Source organism: Haliotis rubra, unplaced genomic scaffold (genome assembly GCF_003918875.1).
Source record: "Haliotis rubra isolate DU_JTF1 unplaced genomic scaffold, ASM391887v1 Scf1220, whole genome shotgun sequence".
Lineage (NCBI taxonomy): Eukaryota > Metazoa > Mollusca > Gastropoda > Lepetellida > Haliotidae > Haliotis > Haliotis rubra.
The window spans coordinates 224,494-251,007 of NW_025765138.1; the positions used below are offsets into that span (position 1 = coordinate 224,494).

Genomic DNA, 26,514 nt, shown 5'->3' on the forward strand with positions numbered 1-26,514 from the left:
AATTATGGTAACATGTTTCAGTCATATATTTGCATTATGACAACATACACATTTATGTTCTGGAGTTATAGTCAATCATGACATAAAAGACATGTTATCATAATTGTGTATGATTAGACAATACAGACGATACTTACTATCAATCCATTCTGCCATAATCTGCCATCTTTTCGAAGTATTTAGCCATCAGCATTATTTCAGTCATATAGCGACGAGACCAAGTCTCCATACATAAACATTTTAAGTACAATGCTTAACTTCGTTATGATTGTTAAACGTGTTATTTTCCATGAATGCATTGTGTAAACATTTTCAGATACATTTGCAGTAATAGGAACAATCACATTATGACAGAAGGGTCCCAAGTCGATGCCACAGAGAACAACATTTCTACTTTTACCTGTTATGTTATGATTTTCCCATGTCTGTTAAGCCCAAGATTGCAGCGATATAGATAATTTCATGTTAGATTTTAAGCACTGTTGTATATAAATCAATATACAACACTAGAAATGAAAATAAGTAACTCGCGTATCATTTCTTGTAAACTGCAGTACATTTAAATGACTTCTAGTATCTGAACTGTATATTTCCTTTGACGCATTAAACAAAGGTTTAATGCAAATGTTAATCAAGTTCCGATGTCAATCACATAACTTGAATATACAAAAATAACGTTTTCCCAAAGTTAATGTTTCCATATAATGAAGTAGTTTGTAATAAATGTAATTTAAACTTTCTGGAAGCCTATATTTAGAGCCCATCTTTAATTGTCAAATTTCGAGCCCTTATGAAGACACAAAATATTAATGTTCTTAAAGGGATATGTATTTTCCTGATGCAAAACGTACGTTAACATAATTGTATTATCAGCCAAATGGCCTTCAGTTCTGAATATAGTAATCACTAAATACAATTGGAAGCCTTTAAATAGAGTTACATTCGATCCTGAGGTAAAAGTCCTATGGATGGTGTATTATTAAATATTACAGATTATACTTACTTTCAATCCATGCTGCCATACTCTGCCATCTTTTCGATCTATTCAACCATAACTTTATGGTATCCTGAAAAAATCAAGTTCAGACTGATACCGCTTTACAGAAAGAACCTACAGAGTCATATGCCTTTTCACTGAAGAAACAATATTATGGCGAGAGAAAGAACCATGAAACACTGTGTACTGTACACAAATCTTTACTGAACAAACATCCATTAAATAATAAACATAAAGAATTTTCTGGATTTCATCTTCTTTTAATCTTTCATACAACATTTCGGGGCCTGTTCCGGCCCCATCATGAGGTAAAACTAATAAACTGTTAACTGTGCCCATGACGCCACAATGCGTTTCAGGCAAATAAGGTAAATCCTTAGTCAGTGATTCATCATCGTTTGTTAACAAACTTGCGGATTACCAAACTAGTGGCACCATGGTCAGTTATGATGTGATAGACTTGTTCACTAATATTCCTCTAGAGGAATCCCTAGCAATCCTGCGATCACGATTAGAGTCCTGTATAGACCAGATCGACACAAAACTAACCATCGACAGCATCGGCAGCCTTGTATCCAGCTGTTTTTAAGCATCCTATTTCACATGGCAAGACCAGATATATCAGCAGATTCATGTCTACCCATGGGATCTCCACTCTCACCGCTAATAGCTGAGGTGTTCATAAGAAACTTTGAAGAATGCTCTGGCTACTTCACCACTCCAACCACTATTTTGGCACAGAAAAGTTGATCATACATTCTCTATCCTAGACAACCATCATGACCCCAATGCATTCCTAAACAGCCTCAAACAATCAACAGCCTAGAATTTAGTTTAAGATGAAAACAGGGCAGCAGAACAAAGTCCTTTTCTTGGATATCGCCATTGACAACTCCAATAACCAGCTCATCACGTCGGTTTATCGCAAACGTACCCACACAGACCAATATATTCACCACCACTCAAACGACCATCCCCAAATCAAAAGAGCAGCTGTTGCCACACTTGCGAGACGCGCGAAAACAATCTGTAGCCCTGACCTACTGCAACAAGAAGTAGACCACCTGAAGACAACATCCATCACATAGATGTGTTATCCTACGAACCTTGTAGAAACCACTATAAAGAAAACACAACAAGATCAAGTTCAGCGTCCTTTAAAACCTGAACCATCTCCCATCCGCATCAACTTCCCGTATGTTGGGCTCATCAGCCACCAAGTCAGCAGACGTCTAAAAAAACCGCCCTGCATTGACACAACTTTCTCGCTTGGCAAAACCCTTAAAACTCATTCAGGCTATCTGCAACCCAAAAGGCTGTGTGTATAAACTGAGATGTGACTGTGGTGATATCTATACTAGCCACATAAAGAAACAGTGCATTGTCAAAGTATTATCCCAGTCGATAAGTGCGATAACAATGTCAAAGGTACATATAAACTTTAATGGAGGGATCATGAGACCATAACAAGTCGGGAGAATTTCAATTGAAAAGTCAACCACAAGCGGGGCATGGGTCAAACGACCATGTCACAAGCTCAATAACGGGTATGTCCACCATCGGCATTGAGAACAGCAGTACATCGACGACCCATAAGAGTCCATCAAACGTGCAAGGAAGGCTTGTGGGATGTCACGCCAGATTCTCTCAAGTTCTGTTGAAAGGTCAAGGACGTTATCTGGCGGATGAGGAAGACGGCGTAGACGTCGATCCATCTCGTCCCAAACATGCTCTATCGGGGAGAGATCCGGTGAATTTGCAGGCCAAGGCAGTAAGTCAACGTTGTGGTGTTGCAAGAAATCCATAGCAACCCTTGCCGTATGAGGGCGGACATTGTCCTGTTGGAATGTTAACACAGGGCCATGACGTTGCAGTAAAGGAATTGCCACAGGTCGTAGACACTGATCCCTGTAGCCCACACCAGTTAAGTTGCCCTGAACAATCACCAAAGGAGTTCTTTGGCGTGCTGTTATTCCACCCCAAATCATCACGGAACCACCACCACCAAAGCGATTCCTCACCAAGACACAGGCCTGTGCATAACGTTCTCCCACGCGTCTATAGGCACGTTGACGTCCACCACTATGGGAAATGTTAAACATGGACTCATCTGTAAAAAAACCATTTCTCCACCAAAACAAGGGTCTGCGGACATGATTTCGACACCACATTCGGCGAGCTTGTCGATGACGTTGTGTCAGGATAGGCCGTATGGCGGGACGTCGTGGTCTGATCCCGTAATGACGTAAACGTTGTCGAACTGTGTTGGGGTGCATATGGCGAAGTATGGTTCTGCCAGTCATCACTGCAGTCTGAAACCTGTGGCGAAGATGGGTCACCCTTATCCATCTGTCTTGGCGTTGTTACAGGTGGACGTCCAGAACGTGGTCGATCGATGACGTCATTCGTGTTCTGGTAGCGTCTCACCAGTGCAGAAATGGTGTTCCGGTGGCAGTGGAAATGTTGTTGAGACATTCCCCAACGGACCATCCCAATGGCCCCATGACGTTGTGCAGACGTGAGCATTGGCATGCTATGCGTTTCAATAGCCGTTTACTTTTTGAACGATCACAAGGGCAGGGGTTGAGCTTTCCAAAGTGACAGTATTGTGTGGCATTCATTTGCTCTGTTTCTCTTTCCCGGAATGCACGTGCAACATCATATTGCACGTCTCAAGGACGAACCCACTGACGTCACGGAACGTGGCACGTGCATGGATGTTGGATACATGTCACTAATCTCTGAGAGTAAATCCTTATGTGTCCTCACAGGTTTGATAAATTTAGATTTTAAATTTTTCTATGCAGTTTCTTCATGTGCCTAATATACATTTGTGACACAGGCAGACCAGTAGCTACATGTGTGAAAGAACACTTCAGTCTTCAGACCAGAAATCAACACATTGTGAATAATCCCAATCATGAAGTTGACGGGAATCCGAAGCCCTCGCCAAAAAAAATAAAATAAAATGAAATAAACAAAAAGCATCAAACGCACAAAACCAGCAATAAACAGGGATCAGGGTGTGTACAGTAGACAAGACCCTTGGCCTACCTTCGTCATTGTTTCATAAGAAACACTGTACCCATGTGTAAATCATAATTTCTATGTATACACTGTAATTACTTTACATTCTAGACATGTATTTATAAGTGTCTGTACATTTCCAAATTAATTCAATAATTGTAGCGTCATAAGCATTGTGACGTCATGGGCGCAGTTAATTATTTATTGTTATTATTTTTACCGGATGATGGGGACGGAAAAGGCCCATAAATGTTGTATGAAGGAATAAAAAATTCTTCTTGTTCATCAAATAGCATCTTCTAAAATGCCTATCAAGCATCAATTATATAATTCAAGCGAATAAACATCTGTCATTACAGGACACATATCCGACGAAATATCTAATTCAAGAAAATATATCATTGCTAGAGAATGATATGTCCATGAAACAATGTGTGAAAAAGTCACAAAAACAATGATATGTTTCAGGCAAACACCTGTATTTACTGAATACATATCGGACGAAATGTACTCTTAAAAGAAGTAGGGAACCTGGACGTTAAGCGGTAACAAACTTTTCAAACACACATCTTATGTACGCACCACTATTTCTCGTTATCACCACCCCTAAACACAACGCATTGGATGTGGTTTTCAAGAAGGTAGATAAATCACTGTAGACCATTAATTTTGACAATCATCTTGCCTCACACAGTTATTAGTGTTTGTTTCTAGCCGTGTTTTGTTTGAAAATGAAAATTCTACACAGGTAAAAAAGCAAACTTCCTACATTCAAAGTGCGGGGATAGTTATGTTGAAAATTGCAGTTTGATAAAGTTCCACTATCTGACGACATGAAAACGTGGAGGTCAATACTCAAAGAAGCCAATGATAAATATAATGAGCATGGATTGGAGAATCGTGTGGAGTCTTTTTCGTAGATATATAAGTGGAACTAACTCTTGCATCTCATGTTACATGACATCTCAAGTAACAAGAAGATCAGCTTAGTATGTGACGAGCATTTGACCCCAGGATACTCTGCCTAGACGTTATTTTGGAAGTTGGATTACGGTTGCCGAGAGGTGAATATTGGTATCATTGTCTTTATTGCTATTGTTACGAGAGTGTGTGTTTTTGTAGTTTGTAATAACATTGGTTAGGTGATAGTTATTATGAGTCACAATGTTTTGAGTGTTGGTTGTGGGTCGTATATATGTTCAATAGCAATAGCATTTTTAGCGGCACGCTTTTGGGATAGGTCTCCAGAGTTACCTCCCTTGAGCGGATGTTTATGTGTTGACATCGTCATGTCGGGAGTCTCCCAGCGATATCGAGAAAGATCTAAGTGGTTAATGACTCAGGCATGATTTGCGCGAAAGTTCGAGAATCTGTATCAGTATATATAAAGGCTGGCTGTTGTGTGGTGCGACACAAGAACTGACACACGGACTAACACACGGAATTACACGGGACTTTCGATATCACTGGAGTTGCCTATCGTTGTCGTTCTTCGTCACCATCGCCATCGCCTGACCCTGACTACTGCTCTCTTTGTAACCAACTCCATTTAGAAAATCTTATCTCACTGTGGTTACCAAGACTCTGGTGAGTTAATATTTCGTATATGTGACCCATAACTTTAGTTTTGTGATTCAATTGCATTGTATTAGAAGTCTGTATTGTGATTCATTGTAGCTTGCTCATTGTTTGCTCAATATATCATTGAATATTTTAGACTTGTCTGAGTTATATTTTGCTCGTTCAAAGGGGACTCTTAAACCTTTTGTCACGGCAGTTATTTAACCGTAACACTATAATTACCACTTTGGTATTATATCAGTTTGGACTTTGGACTGCTACGCTTTTTTACTTTCATAGTCATATATTTTCATTTCTTTGTATTGATTTCTAAATCAATTCACGAAAATATAATACCTATCCACCCATGTGTTAGTATTCATGAATTACTAAGTGAAATAATATTACTGTAAGTTATTACCTACTGGATTAATAAAAGAGAAATGGAAACCCTACATGACCTAAATATATACACTATTTTTCATCATTAAATTACTATTAAGTTTCCAAGAATAATTCAAATAATGTCATACCGTTCACACCACTTGAGCCCAAGATATCGTTGCTGGCAGTGCAATGCTCCTTTAGCAGAGTAAAGTTAACGCTATATTTAGGTCATGTTCATTTTACCATCGATTTTCTGCCAAGCAGGTATTGTATTGCTAACACGAGTACTGTAAATATAGATCTGCACTTTATGTCCAAGCATACGTTTTAGGTTTTGCAGATAGTGTAGTCACAAGTTCGTGTACCGTGAAACCCTGAGTCCAGCACAGTGAAGGAAGGTGAAAGCAGCTGCCATGTTTATGTTCTTTAGCTATATCACGAATAAAAGGTTTTTAGAGTTATTTTTTTTAAATCGACAGGCGTTGCTTTTGTCATCATACATATCGGATGATAAAATAGTTGACACAAGATATGTAATGTAATGTAATAATGTAACTTAGTAATCTGAGGCAATGTAATGTATACTCATGCCAATAATGGTTGTCACCCCCCTCACCACCTCAACCCCACCCTACACCCCCTCTCCAATTAAAAAAATTGAAGGGGGTGACAATCATTATTGGCATGAGTATATTAAGACGAATGCAATGACAACGTCAAGTCATTTAATAAGAATGAATGTTATGTAGTAAGAATATGATGTAATGTTATTTAATAAGAATGTGATGTAATATTTTGTAATAAGAATGTAATGTTATATTAAGTTGTGTTTGGCAGCTTGACACCCGAGTGAGTGAGTTTAGTTTTACGCCGCACTCAGCAGTATTCCAGTTATATGGCGGCGGTCTGTAAATAATCGACTCTGGACCAGACAGTCCAGTGATGAAAAGCATGAGCAAATGGGTACCGATGACCTATGTCAACCAAGTCAGCGAACCTGACCACCCGATCCCGTTAGTCGGGTCTTACGACAAGCATGGGTTACTGAAAGCATATTCTACCCCGGTCCTTCACTTGTACACCTAAGACTTTCTCAGACTTCAGTCCTGCCCCACAACGAACAAAATGTTATACATGTGGTTTCACAACTGTGCAAGTGCTTATCTCGAAATTGCTCTGTTCACCATCAGAATACCGGCAACCCGGTGGGATAAGTCATGTGACTATAACCTTCTAGCGTCTCACAGGCAGCTTGTGATATCTGGGGTAATACTGTGTTAGCGCTTTGATCATGCACAAGTACGTGTAAACGGGCGTTTTATAAATGACCATTATTATTTAGATAAGAAAATTTAATAAGAATGTAATGTAATGTTAGTGCTATGTAATAATACTGTTATGTTATATCGTGTAATAAGAATGTAATGTATTGCTATGTTAAAAGAAGGTAGTGTAATGTTATGTAATAAGAATGTAATATACTGGTATGTATTGTAATGAGAATGTGATAAGAATGTAAAGTTACGGTATGTAATGAGAATGTATGCTAATAGGAATGGAATGTAATGGTATGCAATGTAATAAGAAAATATTGTAGTGATATAAGAATGTATATTATTCTGGTATGTAATAAAAATGTTCTGTTCTGAAATGTAATAAAAGTGTAATGTTATGTAATGCAATAATAATGTAATGTAATTCAGTGTAATAAGAATGTAATGTTATAAGGATGTTCTGTTATGCGATAGTAATGTAATGTTATGTAATAAGGATACAATGGTATGCAGTTTAATAAGAATGTAATGCTGTTATAAAGAAATAATGTTTTGTTATGTAAAAAGAATGTAACATTTACGTGTAGGTTCCTTTTAAAGACATTCACTCATGAAATGAACTGCGAATAGTTTTATTCAGAGTGAGTGACTGAGTATTTTCCTTATCCGATTCCAGAAATACTTCAACAACATTACATTGGGGACATTAGAAATGGGGCTCAACCAGGGTCATTGAGTGAATACGGCTTTACGCCGCTTTTAGCAATATTCTAACAATATCGCGGTGAGAACACCAGTAATCTTCACACATTGTACCCGTACGCATGTAAGGAATCGAACTCGGGTCTTAGGCGTAACGAGTGGACGCTTTAACCACTATTCTACACCACCGCATTGGGTTCAAACAAAAAATAATGTATGAGGAAGATACTTTTGTTGACACTTTATCCTGTTTTCGTGCACGTTAGAACATTTATACCTGGATTTCGACGAGATTTGATATGTTTGATCTCTGTGTTTAGACTGGAGTGTAGTAGGCCCCTGTGATCATTTTAATTCAGGTCTATATAAGCGGTCATGCATGTGTTATTTTATTGTATGTCACTGTACCACAAATAAAAGTTGTAGCATTGACAACACGTACACAATACATGTGACTTGAAGTGAGTGAGTGAGTTAAGATTTAAAGTCACATCGTCAATATTTCAGCCATATCGTGACTAAAACAAATTCTATATTCATGATAAATACACATAATGTATAAACCCTGTCAACGAAGGACAGTAAAATGACTAGATTATCACAAAATAGGTTAAAACTAGTTAGCATATATCTTTAAATGTAAACGAACTATTTTGTACAATGTATACAATGTGAAAATGGACTATTTATCGCCAACAACTGAACTTGTGACTTGAACACTGTTCAAAATATTAACGTTGCTCACTCCGTATAGCTGAACTAATAGAATAACTTATGTACGAATCTTTATTGAGTAGCCTGATCACAAGTATTTAAAGCTAACTACCATAATTATCTCAATTTGTTTTGTGCACTAAAATCATTAAATGAGAGAAATATTAACATAATTTTCTTACCTTGCAGATCCGTCTCCGCAGACAAGTGCTCAGTTAGTTACACACATATTGGGATCGGGGACTTGTATTGTAATGTAACGCAATTGGTAGATAAGGCGAGTTGATAACGTTTTTGTACAACCTCGTCGAGGAATTTAACTGTGCTCCATGTGAAAATCAATATTAACTTCACGAACGGGTAGTAATGGCTTGGCGAGGCGTGGGGTGTTTGTTTATGAGAGTTGCTACGTCGAGATCTCTTCACTTTGAGATAAGAAATACATGTAGGTTGAACTCCCTTGAGTTCACTCTAGCTAAAGTAAAACAATGGAGTGAGTGAGGTACAGCAATATTCCAGCAATATCAAGGCGAGAGACACCACAAGTTTGCTTCACACGTACCCCGCTAGAATCGAAATTTGGCGTTTGGTGTGAAGTGGCTTCAGTTATGGTCTGTCTGTGAACATGATCAACAAACATGAACTATCCATAAACCCAACAAACAACATTCTCTTGTACATCAGTATGTTTGAACTATCAGGCATTGAATCAAACCAAGCTACGCATCTAGTGGATCTAGTTTCCACTAACCATTTCATATTCCTGAATGGCTACGAAACACACACGGGCTTGACGTACACTATCCTAGCCTAAACGAAGTTGGGAAGGTGTCACAATGTTGACAGTCGAAGATTAAAACATCACGCAAGCACGCAGGAAAACATTCGGCTTCATAATACATTTGAACTGAAAATTAATGTCATGGTCGCTACGTAATTGCAAAGTATCAACAGATTACAACAACTATGAAGTCAATCTATTTCCAGCTAGTCAGGGTCTAGACCCTCTATCTAGATACAACCCTACTCAGCGACCCTCTTATGTCAGCCTGTGAATAATACTCGTGTAACAAGTCACGCCAGCTGATAACAGCCTTGTTTGAAAGGAAACCCGCCACTGTGGGTTTAAAAGTACTGACTGATATCTCCGCTGCTCTAATAAATCTTTAAATTATTGCCCCCACAAGGTTTTATCTTTACCCCCATACACAATCTCACTTTCGAAAGTGGTCAAATGTAACGCATTTCTCAGTTAAGTACAGATTAAGAATAATGACAATTATTATGGATATACAACTCTTTATATGACTGGTTCTTTACTATGGTTCTGGTCTTGTCCCATTTGATGGTGTGGTTAGGATGGGCTTTGATGTGGTCGGCAATGGCTGATTTAGAATAATTTTTTCTGACTGATGCCTGGTGTTCCTTGATCCTGAGGGTGAATCAGCCATTGCCGACCACATCAAAGCCCATCCTAACCACACCATCAAATGGGACAAGACCAGAACCATAGTAAAGAACCAGTCAGACTACAAAATCCGTAAACTTTTGGAAGCAGTACACATCAAGAAAATAGGACCTGTCCTCAACAGAGATGAAGGATACTACATTCCCAGTGCCTACCATCACTTCATAATGTAATCAATAATATTCCTTGTGTACATTACCTGTTTCATTCCAACCATGTACATCAACCCCATATAGTGTATAAACATCCACCTGGCTTCCTATCAGTCATATAAGCTCTAACTCAGCCCTTGTATGTCACCCCACTGGCTTCCTATCAGTTACTCTATCTCTTATACAAACATTGTACATCAACCTCATCTATTGTATAAACCACTCATTCCTATCTACTGTAACAACAACTCCTGTATATATTCTCTCAATTTGTTGCTCATGTATCACTTGCTTGACAGCGACATTAGAACCTATGTCGAAACGTCGCCTCCACAGAATAAAAGAAGTTGTATATCCATAATAATTGTCATTATTCTTCATCAACTCAACTTCTAAAAATGCCCATCAAACAGGTTAAGTACAGATTGTAGTTCATTTGTTGAGTTGATTGCCTTCCGGGATTGGAACCTACTCTCTTCAGAGCCAGGCACCTAATCGCCAGCACACAAATTCAGCCGTCTCAGGCCATATCAAGCCATATCAGGTTAAGGATATGATATATGATAAGGGAGAATATATTATGATAAATACAATAGCAATGATCCGTCATAATTTCAAAAATATATCAGATAAAACTGACTGGTGAGGCTGCCGCGACCATCTGACGTTTTAATCAAGTCATATCAGGTTAACAATATGAAATATGATGAGAGAGAATATATTGTGATAATTACAATAGCAATGATGCGTCACAATTTCAAAAATAGATCCAATAAAACTGACTGGTGAGGCTGCCGTGACCATGTGACGTGGCTGACTGTGTGTCGTCGTACCCTGATGGCGATGTTCGTTGTTCATGGCATCAACCACTAGATGGTCTGACCCAGTCTCAGACATTTACTGTCGCTGGTATTTTGTGGAAGAAAAGAACGAACAAACTATCATGATACTCGTGACACGCATGTCATATCGTCCACAGTGTCTTGACACAGATTGGGCAGGATACACCGGTTAGAATTGGTTAGAATTGGTCTACAGCAACCCATGCTTGTCGTAGGGAGTGATTACCCGGAACAGGTCTTGGTTGACACACGTCATCGTATTGCAATTTCGAAAATAGATGCTCATGATGTTGATCACTAGATTGCCTGGTCCACTCGCAATCTATTTACAGACCGCCGCCATGTGAGTGAGGGAGTGAGTTAATATTTTGCGTCGAGATTTCAGTCAAATTGTTCCAAGAACAAATTGTTTTTCATACATTAAAAATCTAGAAATGTAAACCTTTCATGAATGGACAGTATATAGATGGAATATTACTGAGTGTTATAACATTAACGTCTTCGTAGATCTTATATATCTATTCATATGACTATTCATATGACTATAAATTTTAACTCACTCACTCAGACTTACACACATAAACAGATGTATTCCCACCGTCTGACTTCAGCACGAGTCAGAATAAACATGTCACTGCCCAGCGGAACTGAAAGGGATAATTAATTCAGCGTTAATGTTCCTTGGATCATTTAATATTCCGAGTCCGTTTTAATAATAACTAAATAAGCAACGCCTGTGTTTATGGAATGTAAAATATGTCTTTAAAAGCCATCTGTACACATATTTGGAGCTAACTGTAGATCTGTACACTGGAACATGCATTAAAAGCCAAAAACGAATTTTGTTTTTGTCATTGAAGTATCCACCAAAACACCTCAATGATTTACAAATGGCTGAATGTTGTAAATACGATCAAGAAATAGGTCTGGGATTTTTTTCGATAAAAGAGCGAACAAATGGGTTTTCTGAACCTTGGCGACTAAGTGAAACTATCAGTGTCAGACATCATTCCCTGTGATAAGATACGAAAATTAACTGTCCCGAGGAGATCCGGGATAGAATTGATCCCCAGCAACCCATGCTTGTCAGAGGGGGCGATTAACGCGATCGTGTGGTCAGGTTCGCTGACTTCGTTGACACATTGCGTTAAACAAACTATCACTATGAATACCCTGAATGAAAGTGGTATAAAATCCACCTCAACAAACGACACTCAAAACCCCTCGGGCCCACCCGATCAATGTCAGCGTTGTAAATTCTAACAACCGTATATTTGCAAAACGAGACAACTGAGATACAGCGCATTTCACTGCTACTCGTGATCGTCGTGCGACAACAACTGCCGGGGAACCACAGACACAAACGTTACCCTTTGGGCACATCGTAGAGCATCGGTTATTTGTTGTGATACTTAGTCAAATAAATCTGCACAATATACGTAAATATGTAAAATGATAAAGACAAATTAGCTGAGAGAGTCTAATTGATATAATGAAGAAATATAGACAAAAAACATAGAACTGTCAAATCCTTATCATTCTCTTTAACTGCCAGCTAGTGAAAAAGATAATTCTTCATTGTGTTCTTGTAATAACGTGTAAAGTGTGATCAGTCCCAAAGAAAGATATGCTATCAAATCAAGAAATAACAAGCATTGTCACTAAGGTGACATAATCCCCCGCCGCAAATTGTCAAATCAAACTTATATAGTAATGAAAGTTTAAGATGAAGTTAAATGTCATAAAAAACATGAACAGTCAACCTGTCTTGATATCTTGCTGTTTAGTTGTTCAAACACACACATATTTTCAACACTGACTTTGACCTTGACATGAATGTCATAGTGTATGGATTATGCAAAACTAGTACTAAAGAATTCGCTAATTGAAAAACATTCAAGGGAAGTCTTGAAAGTCTATGAAGAAAATCCAGTGAACCGTTCTTAAAATATACTGAGTCAAAAAAGAAACTTCACATTCTCTCTTCAGGGCACTATAAAAGAACAAGAGGTGGTAAGATGGTTAAATTGTTATTATTTCATTGCTGAGATCTGTGTGATGTACTCGATACAATGAGAGTGCCATAATCAGTTCCATTAGGCTACACCACCGTTCCAAAACATGGGTATACAGAATGTCATGTCACAAGAATAAAAATGCGAAATTTCTCAGTTCAATATCGTGTATGGCCGCCCCGCGCATTCACCACTGCCAAACACCGTCTCCTCATCGACTGCCTGATGCTTGTGAACACGTGGTTGGGGATTCTGCGCCATTGTTCCTGCAAATTCTGAGGTTGGTTCCTAAGACCACGAAGCCTTCTCCCAAGTGCATCCCAAACGTGCTCTATTGGATTAAGGTCAGGGGACCTCGATGGCCAGTCCATGACGTTGATTCCAGCATTTTGAAGGAAATTTCGTGTCAACATCGCGGTATGCGGCCGAGCATTATCATGCTGGAACTGTAGACCTGGGCCATGAGCCGCCATGAAAGGAAGGAGTTCAGGTGTGAGCACCTGGTCGTGGTAAGCAGCAGCTGTGAGGTTTCCACGGATGACCAGAAGTCGGGAACGGTTGTTCCCACAGAAAGCACCCCACACCATGCAACTTTCGCCCCCGAATCTGTCGACTTCCTGTACACAACATTGGGCATACTGTTCACGACGTCGTCTCCAGACTCTGTGCCTGCCGTCCGCGATTCATCGCTAAAGACGACTCGATTCCAGTCTCTCTGGGTCCATCGGAGGTGACGTTGGGCCCACAGCAGACGTGGACGTTGATGAAACGGCGTCAATATTGGCCCACGATATGGACGTCGAGAATAGAGATTGGCAGCCCGCAACCGATTTCGAGTTTGTTGTAGACTACCTCGCAAGTCGTACACAGTACGACGGCTGCATCCCATTGCTCTTGCGACGTCAATAACTGATCTTCCCGCTTGCAACATGCCAACGGCACGTTCACGTTGCACATTTGACAATCGTGGCATTTCAAGTACCATTAGAACGTTTTTGTAGAGTCGAAAGATAGGGATCCCATTTGGGATACATAGATGCATCATCAGAGAAAACATATTCATTGTTTTTCAAATTACATTTTGTGAAGTTTCTTTTTTGACTTAGTATATCTTGCTGACAATTCAGGTTAACATTCTGAAATCTTCATAGTGTCGTCGTGACCCTTAACATTATGTGAAGGTCACCAAAATTTACTGTGCCCTGGGCCTTCCCTAGATGAAGCTTGGTAACAAATATGAAGAAAATCCACTGAATATGTTTTGCGATATGTTGATGACTATGCGATTTAACATGCTGAAATCTTCAAAGTGTCTCTGTGACCTTGAAAATTAAGTGAAGGTAACCAAAATCGACTTGGTCCTGCGCCTTCCCTGGATGAAGCTTGGTGTCAAATAAGAAGAAACTCCAGTGAATGGCTCTTGAGGTATGCGCTGACAAGCATAACATGTAGGTTAATATGCTGAAATTTTCAAAGTGTCCCTGTGACCTTGAAGATTAAGTGAAGGTCACCAAAACTGAATGGGCCCTGCGCCTTCCCTAGATAAGGCTTGGTGTTAAATATGAAAAAAAATCCAGTGAACGGTTCTTGAGGTAGCTTAACATGCAGCTTTACATGCTGAAATTGTCAAAGTGTCGCCATGACCTTGAAAATTAAGTGAAGGTCACCATAATCAACTTGGCCCTGCGCCTTCCTTAGATAAAGCTTGGGGTTAAATATGAAGAAAATCCAGGATACAGTTCTTGAGATAGCTTAAAGGTCACATGCAACCAAAAAATCAAACATAATTAATACACAATTATCACTTAGTCATGACATATAATATACATTGCTGGTTATGGAAAAACATATAAACAAAATTATAAGCGTACAATCGCAAATCAAAAGTGCAATATTGTGTACTTCGGTTTACTTCCCAAGAAACGAAGCAGCCGGGATACCGAACCCAGTCAGAGCGGGTGGGTGTGCACTCAAGTGTAACGGCTGGTTCATTTGCATATGCCCTCACGGCTTATTGCGTGTGTATATGTAGAGATGTTGGGTTTTATAAATACATGCACATTTTTTTGTGTATAACATTTTGCAATCAACAGACATCAAAACATGTCATGTGTTCAAGTATCACACCTGCCTGTCTGTGTAATTACATAATGTGACAGAGACCAAACTCGGGCCATAAATCAATGCATTTTGTTTATGGTGTATAGCCTGATTGGTGTTAAGTTCAAATTGCATGTGGTCAGTGGCAGCAGCTGTGTATTGAATATTGTCTTTAGCAGACAGGCAGGCAGACACACAGGTGTCAATAAAACAAGACATTGAGTTTTGTCTGTGACAACGACATGTCTATATCACAGTTAGAAATTCTGTCAACTCTAAATAATGACATTGCTTTTAAGTATAGAACTGAGAAAGTGACTCGGTAAGAAGAACTTGTGGTGAAATAGACAAATGAAATTATACAAACAGTTTATTTACTGTCATAACATATAAAAAGCTCGCGCCTGTGAGATATCAACAAAACATTAGAAAAATAGCTCACACCAAAGCCTTCACCGAGTATTCACCGGATAACCCACTTCCAAGCTGCGCGAACCTATTTCAATGCGCACGTGCTATGAGCGCAGCCCAGCTGTTGAAACCCGTTTTCCCCAGAAAAGTCTGGGGAAAATTAGTGAAACGTTTGAACTCCGATTTCGCGCGTTTTGTTTTCATCGCGTTATTTTTCAACTTTATAAGTTGAATTTGCATTTTTGACGCTTTGTTTCGGTAAGTCCATACCGAAAGGTATCAGAATCTGCAAAGTTGTGTTTTACGTTGCATGTGACCTTTAACATGCGGGTTAACATGCTGAAATCTTCAAAGTGTCGCCATGACCTTGAAAATGATGTGAAGGTCACCAAAATCGACTGGGTCTTGCGCCTTCCCTAGATAAAGCTTGGTACTGAATATGAAGAAAACGCACTGAATGGTTCTTTAGACAGCTTAACGTGCAGGTAAAACGTCAAAGTCCCCTTGTGACCTTGAAATGAAGGTCAAGGTCACCAAACCTGACTGGCACCTTCCTTTTACTTTGATGAACCGAGGTACCAAAGAATGCAGTCAACGGTTCCAATTCGTACGGACGGACGGAGCCTAATACTATATCCCCTGCTTCGCGCTAAACGCGCGGCGGGGGATAACTAGCACACCAAGAAGGAGGGCAAATAATTTACATTTGTATTTGCATACAAACTGTTTATGACAAAATAGTGAATACAGTGTGTACACCAACATAATGAAGGCAGAGACTTGCGTGTATATTAACTGGATGGACTTGTGGAGGCCTAAGGGTGAGTGAGTTAAGTTTTACGCCGCACTCAGCAATATTCCAGCTATATGGCGGCGGTCTGTAATGGAAGCCTAAGAAAACAAGACTGCTCTGCAATAACATCATGTGTGGTGACTGCCATTTTGACGCATTTACCATCTGAACAAGTCGCAGGGTTCAAACAGACGAACATTATAGACCTTAAGACATCAACCACAACTGATTTCAGTTCACACCCTAGACACCTATATATGATTTCAATATATATCTTGATGTCAGTGAATTCATCAGTTCCTGTTTACTAGGTTCAATGAAAGTGTCTTGCAGAATATCCTGTAAAATTACCCAGTTGTGTCTTGCAAGTCTGAAGGAAGGAAACCGTTTTTTTTCTTTCCAGAATGAGAATTCCACATACTCTGTGAATACATTTTACATTGAATTACAGACGATTTGTAACACAATTTAAGTATAATTTGTTTTGGCAACCAAAATAATTTTCTTTTAAATCTGCACTAATAAAGAAAGTACTTTTGTCTTAACAAATGCTGAGAGGGAAAATAGATATGAGGATTAAAAAACAGTGTCCTTGCAAACAAGTGTTGACTTATATGTTAGAGAAAAACATGCAGTAATAGGAACAGTGGGGTTTTTTTCAAACTGGAGTGCACCGGTTCACCAAAAGTAAGCAAAGAGGCAAAAATAATTGATTGTCTGTTTCTCATTTACCAAGTGTTGGTCTCTCTTCACTAGCTTGGTCATGATGGATGTCCCCTTCTTGGTTTGGGGGCAGCTGATTGCCCACTTGTGTTCTCCAGTCTTGGTCACTTCTAGGGTATTTAGGCTGTTTTCATTGATGTGAAATGCTGCCATGTACATCCTAAAAAATACCATAAAGTAATAAACATATTTCCAAATTTTGAAAGTGGGCTTAGAAATTACCTTTAACTATAACTAGCTGCCATGCTGTTTGTGCAAGGGTTCATACATACCTCACTTTCATGCCTGTGATGAGCATTCAATTTCACTTTTTTATATTGTACATTGGCATAAAGGGAGAAAGAGACAGAGAGGATGAGTCAACAGTATATACATTTTAATCAAGCACTAACACACACATCCACCCTTTTGTGTGATCGCGCAGTGTAAGTTAAGTGACATCTCGGCTTTTGTCGCCTCGAACTTCAAGCTCGGACACGATGTTTAATGCTAAAATATATGCCTGAAGCAATTTTGTCACATGTCATCACCTAGCACGATACATCCATTAAGTTTCATACTTTACGTGTAGGTGGTGATTGTTTGTGTAACACGTTCAGAATAACATGACTGTACCCAAAACTTTCGTCTAAATCTCAAAGTTTTCGTTTACAACAACCATATCCTTTGAGGTACTGATATGATTGGGTGCTTTAGGACATGTGCATGATTTTGACCTCGATCCTTATAGCAGACTACCGGGAAAAAACGTCTTAAGAAACCAATCTTTATCCAGTAAAGTCGCTTCTTACAACCGTTAAAATACTCTTGGCAAAGGTACAGTCATGTTGTTGATGTTCAGAACTTTCGAACGATACCCGCCATCAAACAAAACGCCTCGCATGGTATTCATACGAAGCTTCGAAAACGGAGGTATTTTCCGCTCTTTTGTCACGTTACCGAGCCGAAAGCCGCTGATATTGGGAAATTGACGACCATACATATTATTTTAGAAACCTTTTTATCATAATTTTCCGATTACGTAAAAAAGAAATGATAAAAAAAACGTTATGGGGATATTATGTCATGTTACAAATTTTAAAATCTTCCTTCATGGTTTATCTGGACATTATAAACGTTTAAGCTTGCATTTTCATTAACAATTAACTTATTTAGTTTGTAGTTATATTATGTGAGGTGAGGTGAGGTGAGGTGAAATTGGGTTTTACGTCGTGCTTGAGAATATTTCGATCATATGACGACGTGCATGCGTGTGTATGTGTATGTGCGGCTGCTTGTACTAGCCCAGACTTAAGCTGGTTTTATAGCGCTAGCCCACTGAGATACCATGCCGCAGTGAAGCATGAATACCCCACTCAGACACATTATACTGACTCCGAGCCGACCAGTCCTTGTTGTACCCATTAAAGCCGAGCACCAGGCAGGGACTAACAAGTACCATATTTTAACGTCTTTTGGTATGACGCGGTCGGGGATCGAACCCGCGACCTTCCGCTCTCCTATATTATATGAATGATAAATAACTTTCATATTTATAAACAGTAGGATTAGACCTTTCAAATTGTGTATGACATGTAGTAGAAATGATGTTTTACAAGCTGATATTTTCCTTGATAAACACAGGCTTCATCTATGACCTCAGAGTGTCTGGGTGCATGGCAGTAAAGGAAAGGTTCTTTTATATACATTTATATAGAAGCTGCGCCGACGACAAGAGTGAGTGAGTGAGTTTAGTTTTACTCCAAACTCAGCAGTATTCCAGTTATATGGCAGCGGTCTGTAAATAATCGAGTCGGGACCAGACAATCTAGTGATCAACAACATGAGCATCGCTCTGCGCAATGCGGAACCGATGATATGTGTCAACCAAGTCAGCAAACCTGACTACTCGATCCCGTTAGTCATTTTACTGATAAAGTGTAAACCCGTATTTAACAGATTACTGCTTTAATGTTTTGTCTTCAAATAACCCTGGTGTAGCGTTTCCTGATTATAATTTCTACGTGCCTGTGAATAATATCTGCCTTCTTAGCCTGTCATTTACCAAAGAGAAGGCTAGCACGTGTCAGATCATATCCCGTTTCTTAATGACTTTTACACTAACCTTTAACCGGAAGTGTATGTGGCGACACACTTCCGTTGTAAACAAACGCATGCAAGAGCTGGTGAACATATAATTAACACAGGATTGCATCAACTACCAGGCGATGTATTGACACGTCATCGCGAATAATGAGAATGTATTTGCAAGTACGAACAAAGATGCGTGTAAAAATGTCCCAAATGAGCCAGTTTGTAGATGAAACTTTCAGTAAGACGAACACTTTAATTCTGGAAGTCGTGCTGTTGTCAACATGTCTGATCGGCGACCACAGCCTGTCGTTCGTCTCAAGCAGATTGGCGAATTTCTCTGGGCTCGGGCAGGTATTGACAGTGCTACACATGGGCTGAGCGTTGGTGGAAAATGTCAACTTTGACCGCTACAAACTTCTCAACTGCCTCCTGTGTGCCGTGCTGGCTGTCAGTGTTGACCTGGATCATATTTATGCTGCAAGGTCGTTGAATATTAAGGTGAGGGTCGGATGTCAGCTGCTTGCATTAATGGGGACTTCAAGTTAATTTACAGTTATCATTACCAACATAAAAATTTGATTGAAAAAATGCTTTTCACATAGATTAAATAAATTCATGAATATTGATCTTCGGTTGCTATATACCATAACACTCATGGTCCTTGGTATGGTGATCTATCTTCCTTCAGTTGTTGACGATTTGTAACTTGTTTTATATGTTGTACCAGATAATTTTTTCACATCAGGAGTACGTACTCCTTATTTTTTCAATATAAGAGTACTGGAAAAACTTGAGAGTACATTTTGAGTACTGAATGGAATTTAATGGTGTATCAGTAATCCTGTGTTTCGTTTCATATATGCACGCCAACATTGCTACTCTTGTGTAAACAGGTCAATAAACAATAGAACAACACTCTTTCAGATAAATACGTCTGTAAATGATTCCAAGTCCGTACAGCATTGCTGTGGTGCGTATATCTGCTACGTTTCCTAAATTATTTCCTACCGTATCGTGCATATTTTTTATTCGTACATACGCCGATACTGCCCTTATCTGGAGCCCTGTTGTATTGTCTTATTGTTTTAGATTTATATGCTGGTTTTGCTTCTGTATCTGTATTTTACTGGTTGTTCTTAATGTAGTTCTTGAAAATGTCTTTTTATTATCAATTCATGTGTCATGAATATATATAGGACCCGTGAAGGTCCAGGTTAGAATAATGATCTTCAGTAACCCATGCTTAACGCCCCCGCCGTGATGTTGCTGGAATGTTGCTGAAAGCGGTTCCCAATTGTGTAGATCAATGCTCCTGCTGTTGATCACTGGATTGTCTGGTCCAGACTCTATTATTTACAGACTCCCGCCATATAGGTGGAATATTGCTGAGTGTGGCGTAAAAACTGAACTCACTCACTCATGGATGTATATAACCTGTTTTGGTTACTATATGGCTGAAATATTGCTGAAGTGCAAGAAATCTTAACTCATTCACTCAAACCAGTTAACTCAGTTATAATCTTGTTATTTTACTGTCCTTCGTCGACAGGTTTTGATATAATGATAATTTAATTGTATTTATCGTGATATTATACCTTTAAAGGCACAATATGGCTGAAATATTGCAAATGTGACGAGGAATCTTTACTCACTCCCTCAAAACCAGTTAACTCGCCCATTCTTTTTGTCATTTTCCTTATCCAAACCTTACTCGGATAAACTACCTCAGGATCATCTGTAGGTTTCTATTTCATAACCTGTGAAGGTATACGTAAGACTGATTCTGTCATGTCTGTACATATGCCACATCTGAACTTTGGCCATTGACAGAATGTTACTCCTACCACAGTTTTATATTTGGGAATTGTAATGGATGGTTTAATATGTGTACAATCCCATGCAGCCAGAGGAATTGTGAAAATCTGGTTGGAGAAGCAGAAGTATTGCAAGTCCCCATGGCGCCAAGTACGATCATGATGACTGCCTAACCTGGGCTGCTGGTGATCCATAACCCGATTTTATATTGTGCTGTTGAATGATGATCTCAAACTACAAAATGTCAGGATCTAGTTGTTATACTGGTCTTTGCTCACATCTTAAAAAATGTAAAATATATATTTTCGCAGTGCATGACTTTCTGTCATAATATTGCTGAAATATTGCTGATTTGACCTAAACATTTATCATGACCTTGACAGAAGGTCCTTGTTATCAGTCACTTCACTTTTTTTCTTTCTAATTTGTATATATGTATAGTATGCGAGCCTATCTGACTGCCAATCTCACCAACTGACAATCATCATCGAAGGGGAGTGTCATGTTATCTTACACTCTGATATACTTTATCTGTTAATTCTCAATCAGTTATAATCTTGTTATTTTACTGTCCTTCGTCGACAGGTTTTTATATAATGATAATTTAATTGTATTTATCATGATATTGTACTTTGAAGGCACAATATGGCTGAAATAATGCAGATGTGATTAGAAATCTTAACTGACTCTCTAACAGACAGCAGTGAGTCTACCTGACCGTCCACCTCTCCATCTTACCACCCACCTCGCCATCTGACCACCATCATCCAAGTGTCTGTGTTATGTTATCATAAACTCTGATATACTCTATCTGTCCACATGCGGCTGTGAGTGTACCTGACTACCATCATCCCTGTGTCTGTGTCATGTTATCATACACTCATGATATACTCCATCTGTCCACAGGCAGCAGTGAGTCTATCTGACCACCATCATCCCAGTGTCTGTGTCAAGTTATCATACACTCTGATATACTCTATCTGTCCACAGACAGCAGTGAGTCTACCTGACAACCCACCTCTCCATCTGACCGCCATCATCCCAGTGTCTGTGTCAAGTTATCATACAGTCTGATATACTCTATCTGTCCACAGGCAGCAATGTGTCTCCCTGACCACCATCATCCCAGTGTCTGTCTCATGTTATCATACACTCTGATATACTCTATCTGTCCACAGGCAGCAGTGAGTCTATCTGACCACCATCATCCCAGTGTCTGTGTCAAGTTATCATACACTCTGATATACTCTATCTGTCCACAGACAGCAGTGAGTCTACCTGACAACCCACCTCTCCATCTGACCGCCATCATCCCAGTGTCTGTGTCAAGTTATCATACAGTCTGATATACTCTATCTGTCCACAGGCAGCAATGTGTCTCCCTGACCACCATCATCCCAGTGTCTGTCTCATGTTATCATACACTCTGATATACTCTATCTGTCCACAGGCAGCAGTGAGTCCATCTGACCACCATCATCCCTGTGTCTGTGTCATGTTATCATACACTCTGATATACTCTATCTGTCCACAGACAGCAGAAAGTCTACCTGACAACCCACCTCTCCATCTGACAACCATCATCCCAGTGTCTTTGTCATGTTATCATACACTCTGATATACTCTATCTGTCCTCAGGCAGCTGTTAGTCTACCTTATCACCATCATCCCAGTGTCTCTGTCAAGTTATCATACACTCTGATAAACTCTATCTGTCCACAGGCAGCAATGTGTCTCCCTGACCACCATCATCCCAGTGTCTGTGTTATGTTATCATACTCTCTGATACACCCTATCTGTCCACAGACAGCAGTGAGTCTACCTGACAACCCACCTCTCCATCTGACAACCATCATCCCAGTGTCTTTGTCATGTTATCATACACTCTGATATACTCTATCTGTCCACAGCCAGCTGTTAGTCTACCTGATCACCATCATCCCAGTGTCTGTGTCATGTTATCATACACTCTGATATACTCTATCTGTTCTCAGGCAGCAGTGAGTCCATCTGATCACCATCATCCCAGTGTCTGTGTCATGTTATCATGCTCTCTGATATACTCTATCTGTCCTCAGGCAGCTGTTAGTCTACCTGATCACCATCATCCCAGTGTCTGTGTCATGTTATCATACACTCTGATATACTTTATCTGTCCACAGACAGCAGTGAATTTACCTGACCGCCCACCACTCCATCTGACCACCATCATCCCAGTGTCTGTGTCATGTTATCATACTCTCTGATATACTCTATCTGTCCTCAGGCAGCTGTTAGTCTACCTGATCACCATCATCCCAGTGTCTGTGTCATGTTATCATACTCTCTGATATACTCTATCTGTCTTGAGGCAGCTGTTAGTCTACCTGATCACCATCATCCCAGTGTCTGTGTCATGTTATCATACTCTCTGATATACCCTATCTGTCCACAGACAGCAGTGAGTCTACCTGACCGCCCACCTCTCCATCTGACCACCATCATCCCAGTGTCTGTGTCATGTTATCATACTCTCTGATACACCCTATCTGTCCACAGACAGCAGTGAGTCTACCTGACAACCCACCTCTCCATCTGACCACCATTATCCCAGTGTTTGTGTCATGTTATCATACACTCTGATATACTCTATCTGTCCACAGACAGCAGTGAGTCTACCTGACCGCCCACCTCTCCATCTGACCACCATCATCCCAGTGTCTGTGTCATGTTATCATATACTCAGTCGAGAAGCAGCTGTTACATCGATATTGCCTGGAAGTATTTTATAGGTGAGACAGTTGCCTTGGTTACAGTTATACTGTACTCCTTTATTGACAGATCTAGATGAGCCTGTAGTCTTGGATGCAGTAAGACTGACTGTGTATTTATAGATGAAATTAATGTCATGGTTACAGTGATACTTTGTGTTTAAAGATGTGACACATGTCATGGCTGCATTTATAGTGTGAGGATTCCTTGACAGACTGTGGTCATGGTATGGTGATGCTGTATTTGAGAATAGACTATTATTATGCTTCTCTGAAAATAAATTGGTGTCAGAGCAGTAGTGGTTTATGTTGCCATAGCAATATATGTTGTTATAGCATCTATATTTACTTGTTGTCATGGTCACATGTTCTGAATCACTGGAACATTGTGGATGTGGCGTCAAGCAATATTCACTCACTCACATGGTAATGTTTGTTACTTGTCACAGCAGTTGTGACTGCTTGTTGTCATAGCAACACTTATTTGTTGTCATGGTAACAAAGGATGTGTTTTATGGAACCAGGGCTGTGTGGAGGGTAGGGAGAGAAGTGCATGAAATCATGGTTCTGTGTCATGTGTTTGGTGGGTTGGGTGTTTATCTTTTTGTTCCTTTTACAACTGTTTTTGTGCAAAAAGACCATGTTGTCTCATTTTACAGAACACGATTCCAAAACGTGTTATGCAAATAAACCTGTGAATACACTATGACATGGTTGGTTGGTTTTATAGTTTTAGGGCGACGCGGGCCAATAAGAGGCCTTTTTGCACCCAACACATTGACTGGATTTAATAAACAATAATAGGTAATTTCATCGCCAAAAGGAATCGTTTAGTTAATATTAATTTGGATATATGTATACATATTTCGAATAACCTCTGCTTTGTGTTACGGATTAAAAACCTTAAGTAATCACTTCCATTTCTGAAACATGAAATACTCATTCATTAAAAAAAAGCAGTAGGTTCAGATGACAAGGTGTTTAAATGTCTATTCATATTTTCCAGATGACGAGACAAAATCTAAGACTGCCCGTTGCACAGACCCATACATGCTATTGGGGCCCAAAACTGTTTCTAATGAAAATACATCATCAACCTCAAGTACAGCACTTCTGAGATTATGTCTTATGTTGTTATGCCCAGTGCATGTAATTAGATAATGTTCGATATTTTCAGGCGTGTTCCAAAACGTGTTATGCAAATGTAAACCTGTGAATACACTGTGACATGGAATCTGGATAGAGTTGTCTCCCTTCCAGTAGAACGTTGTACAGTGTTATGCCTGATTTGATGTGTGCATGTATGAGGGAGAGGTCAGGTCATTGCACTATCTACATAACTTGATCTGACTTTGTTAAATATTTTGACGAGGCAGTGGGGTAGCCTAGTGGTTAAAGCATTCGCTCTTCACACCAAAGACCAAGGTTTGATTCTCCTCATGGGTATTATTTATTATTGGATATTTATATAGCGCATATATCCACGCAACTGGTACATCCTGAAGGCGCTGATATTTTTCCCCTCGGTCCTTGGATGTCAATCTCAACGGCACATCGTATTATCAATCTCAACCCACTGGGGAGTATACCACTCTTGCAGCCACTAGGCGCACCGAGTTATTGCGGCTTTCTCATCCTAAAGAGGTACCCATTCACAGCTGCGTGGACTGGGACACATAGTCACGGAACTTGTCCAGGTTTACTGCACGTTGCTGTACCCACAACTAGGGAGAGAGAGAGGTTTATTCAAGTAAAGGGGCCACAGGCCCATTATACAAATGTACAAAGTGCAAGGTCTAACAAGCGCCATAAAATATTCAATATTAGCACAAGTGCTAATCAGCAGATACAAGAGGCTGTAGGGGTACTATACACTCAAGAATGCATTACGCTTCTTTAAAGCTAGATACACAAATTTTCCAAGATTATTAATAAGAAGTATATTCTTCGTCATGAACAACTGAGACAGTTTCTGTTGTGACGGGAAATTGTAATAATAATTTGGAATTGTCATTTCTCTAAGATTATTATAAAATGGACATTCTAGGCAAAAATGAAATTCGCTTTCTACAGTAGGAATAATACACAATGGACACAAGCGTTCATTTCGCTTTAGACCAAGGCGTCTACCATATTCAATCATTAACATATGACTGGAGCTTCTAATTCTACTTAAGGCAATACGAAATACTTTGCATTGAACGTGATTAATGTAGAACTCTAAGCAAACTTTGTTTTTGATATTACTCAGAAAATCAAGTTTAGAAAAACACAGCATATCACCTTTCCATGATTGATTATGAACGTCAATACATCTTTGTTTGAACAGAGATATGAAAGTAGTGACATTCCCAACATTCTGGTAAAACCAGGCATATCCAAAACCATATTGATTTAGAAGTCTTTTTTACACTTAGTGCCCAACATGGGCGTCCTTTCTCTTCGGTTCGATATTGATATTCATACACTTTCTTTAAAATAACATTATCAGCTTGAGATACCAGTCTTATCCAATATTTAATAATTTTACAGTAAATATTAACTTTAAGGGAGTGTCTACCAAGCTCGGCATGAGCGAATATATTCGGGGTGCTTCTTGGAAGATTGAGAACTTGTTTGCAAAATTTGTCATGGATATTAATAACATTAGGTGCTGTGTGAAATCCCCATACTTCGCTGCCATACAGTAAGATTGGGAGAATTTTAACATC

The 26,514-nt window shown here is 39.4% G+C and overlaps 1 protein-coding gene and 1 long non-coding RNA gene across 5 annotated transcripts in view; one reads left to right on the forward strand and one right to left on the reverse strand.

Annotated features, from left to right (window-relative positions):
• LOC124265948 (mucin-12-like) overlaps positions 1 to 1,057 on the reverse strand; it is a 189,219-nt gene extending 188,162 nt beyond the window's left edge. The window contains exon 1 of one of the 4 annotated variants that reach the window (XM_046700769.1): positions 1,004 to 1,041. Coding sequence is in view for 3 of the 4 variants with exons in the window: in XM_046700770.1 (XP_046556726.1) it covers positions 1,004 to 1,022 (19 nt within the window). In the remaining variant the exon portion in view is untranslated. Of the gene's footprint in view, positions 1 to 137; positions 161 to 1,003 lie in introns of those variants that run through there. The other 3 variants (XM_046700770.1, XM_046700768.1, XM_046700771.1) reach the window with 3 other exon arrangements.
• A 3,038-nt stretch (positions 1,058 to 4,095) lies between these two features.
• Positions 4,096 to 26,086, forward strand: LOC124265951. The gene is made up of 3 exons (XR_006895594.1): positions 4,096 to 4,106; positions 5,617 to 5,626; positions 25,532 to 26,086. It is a non-coding gene; the product is annotated as an uncharacterized LOC124265951 (long non-coding RNA).
• The last annotated feature ends 428 nt before the right edge of the window (positions 26,087 to 26,514 follow it).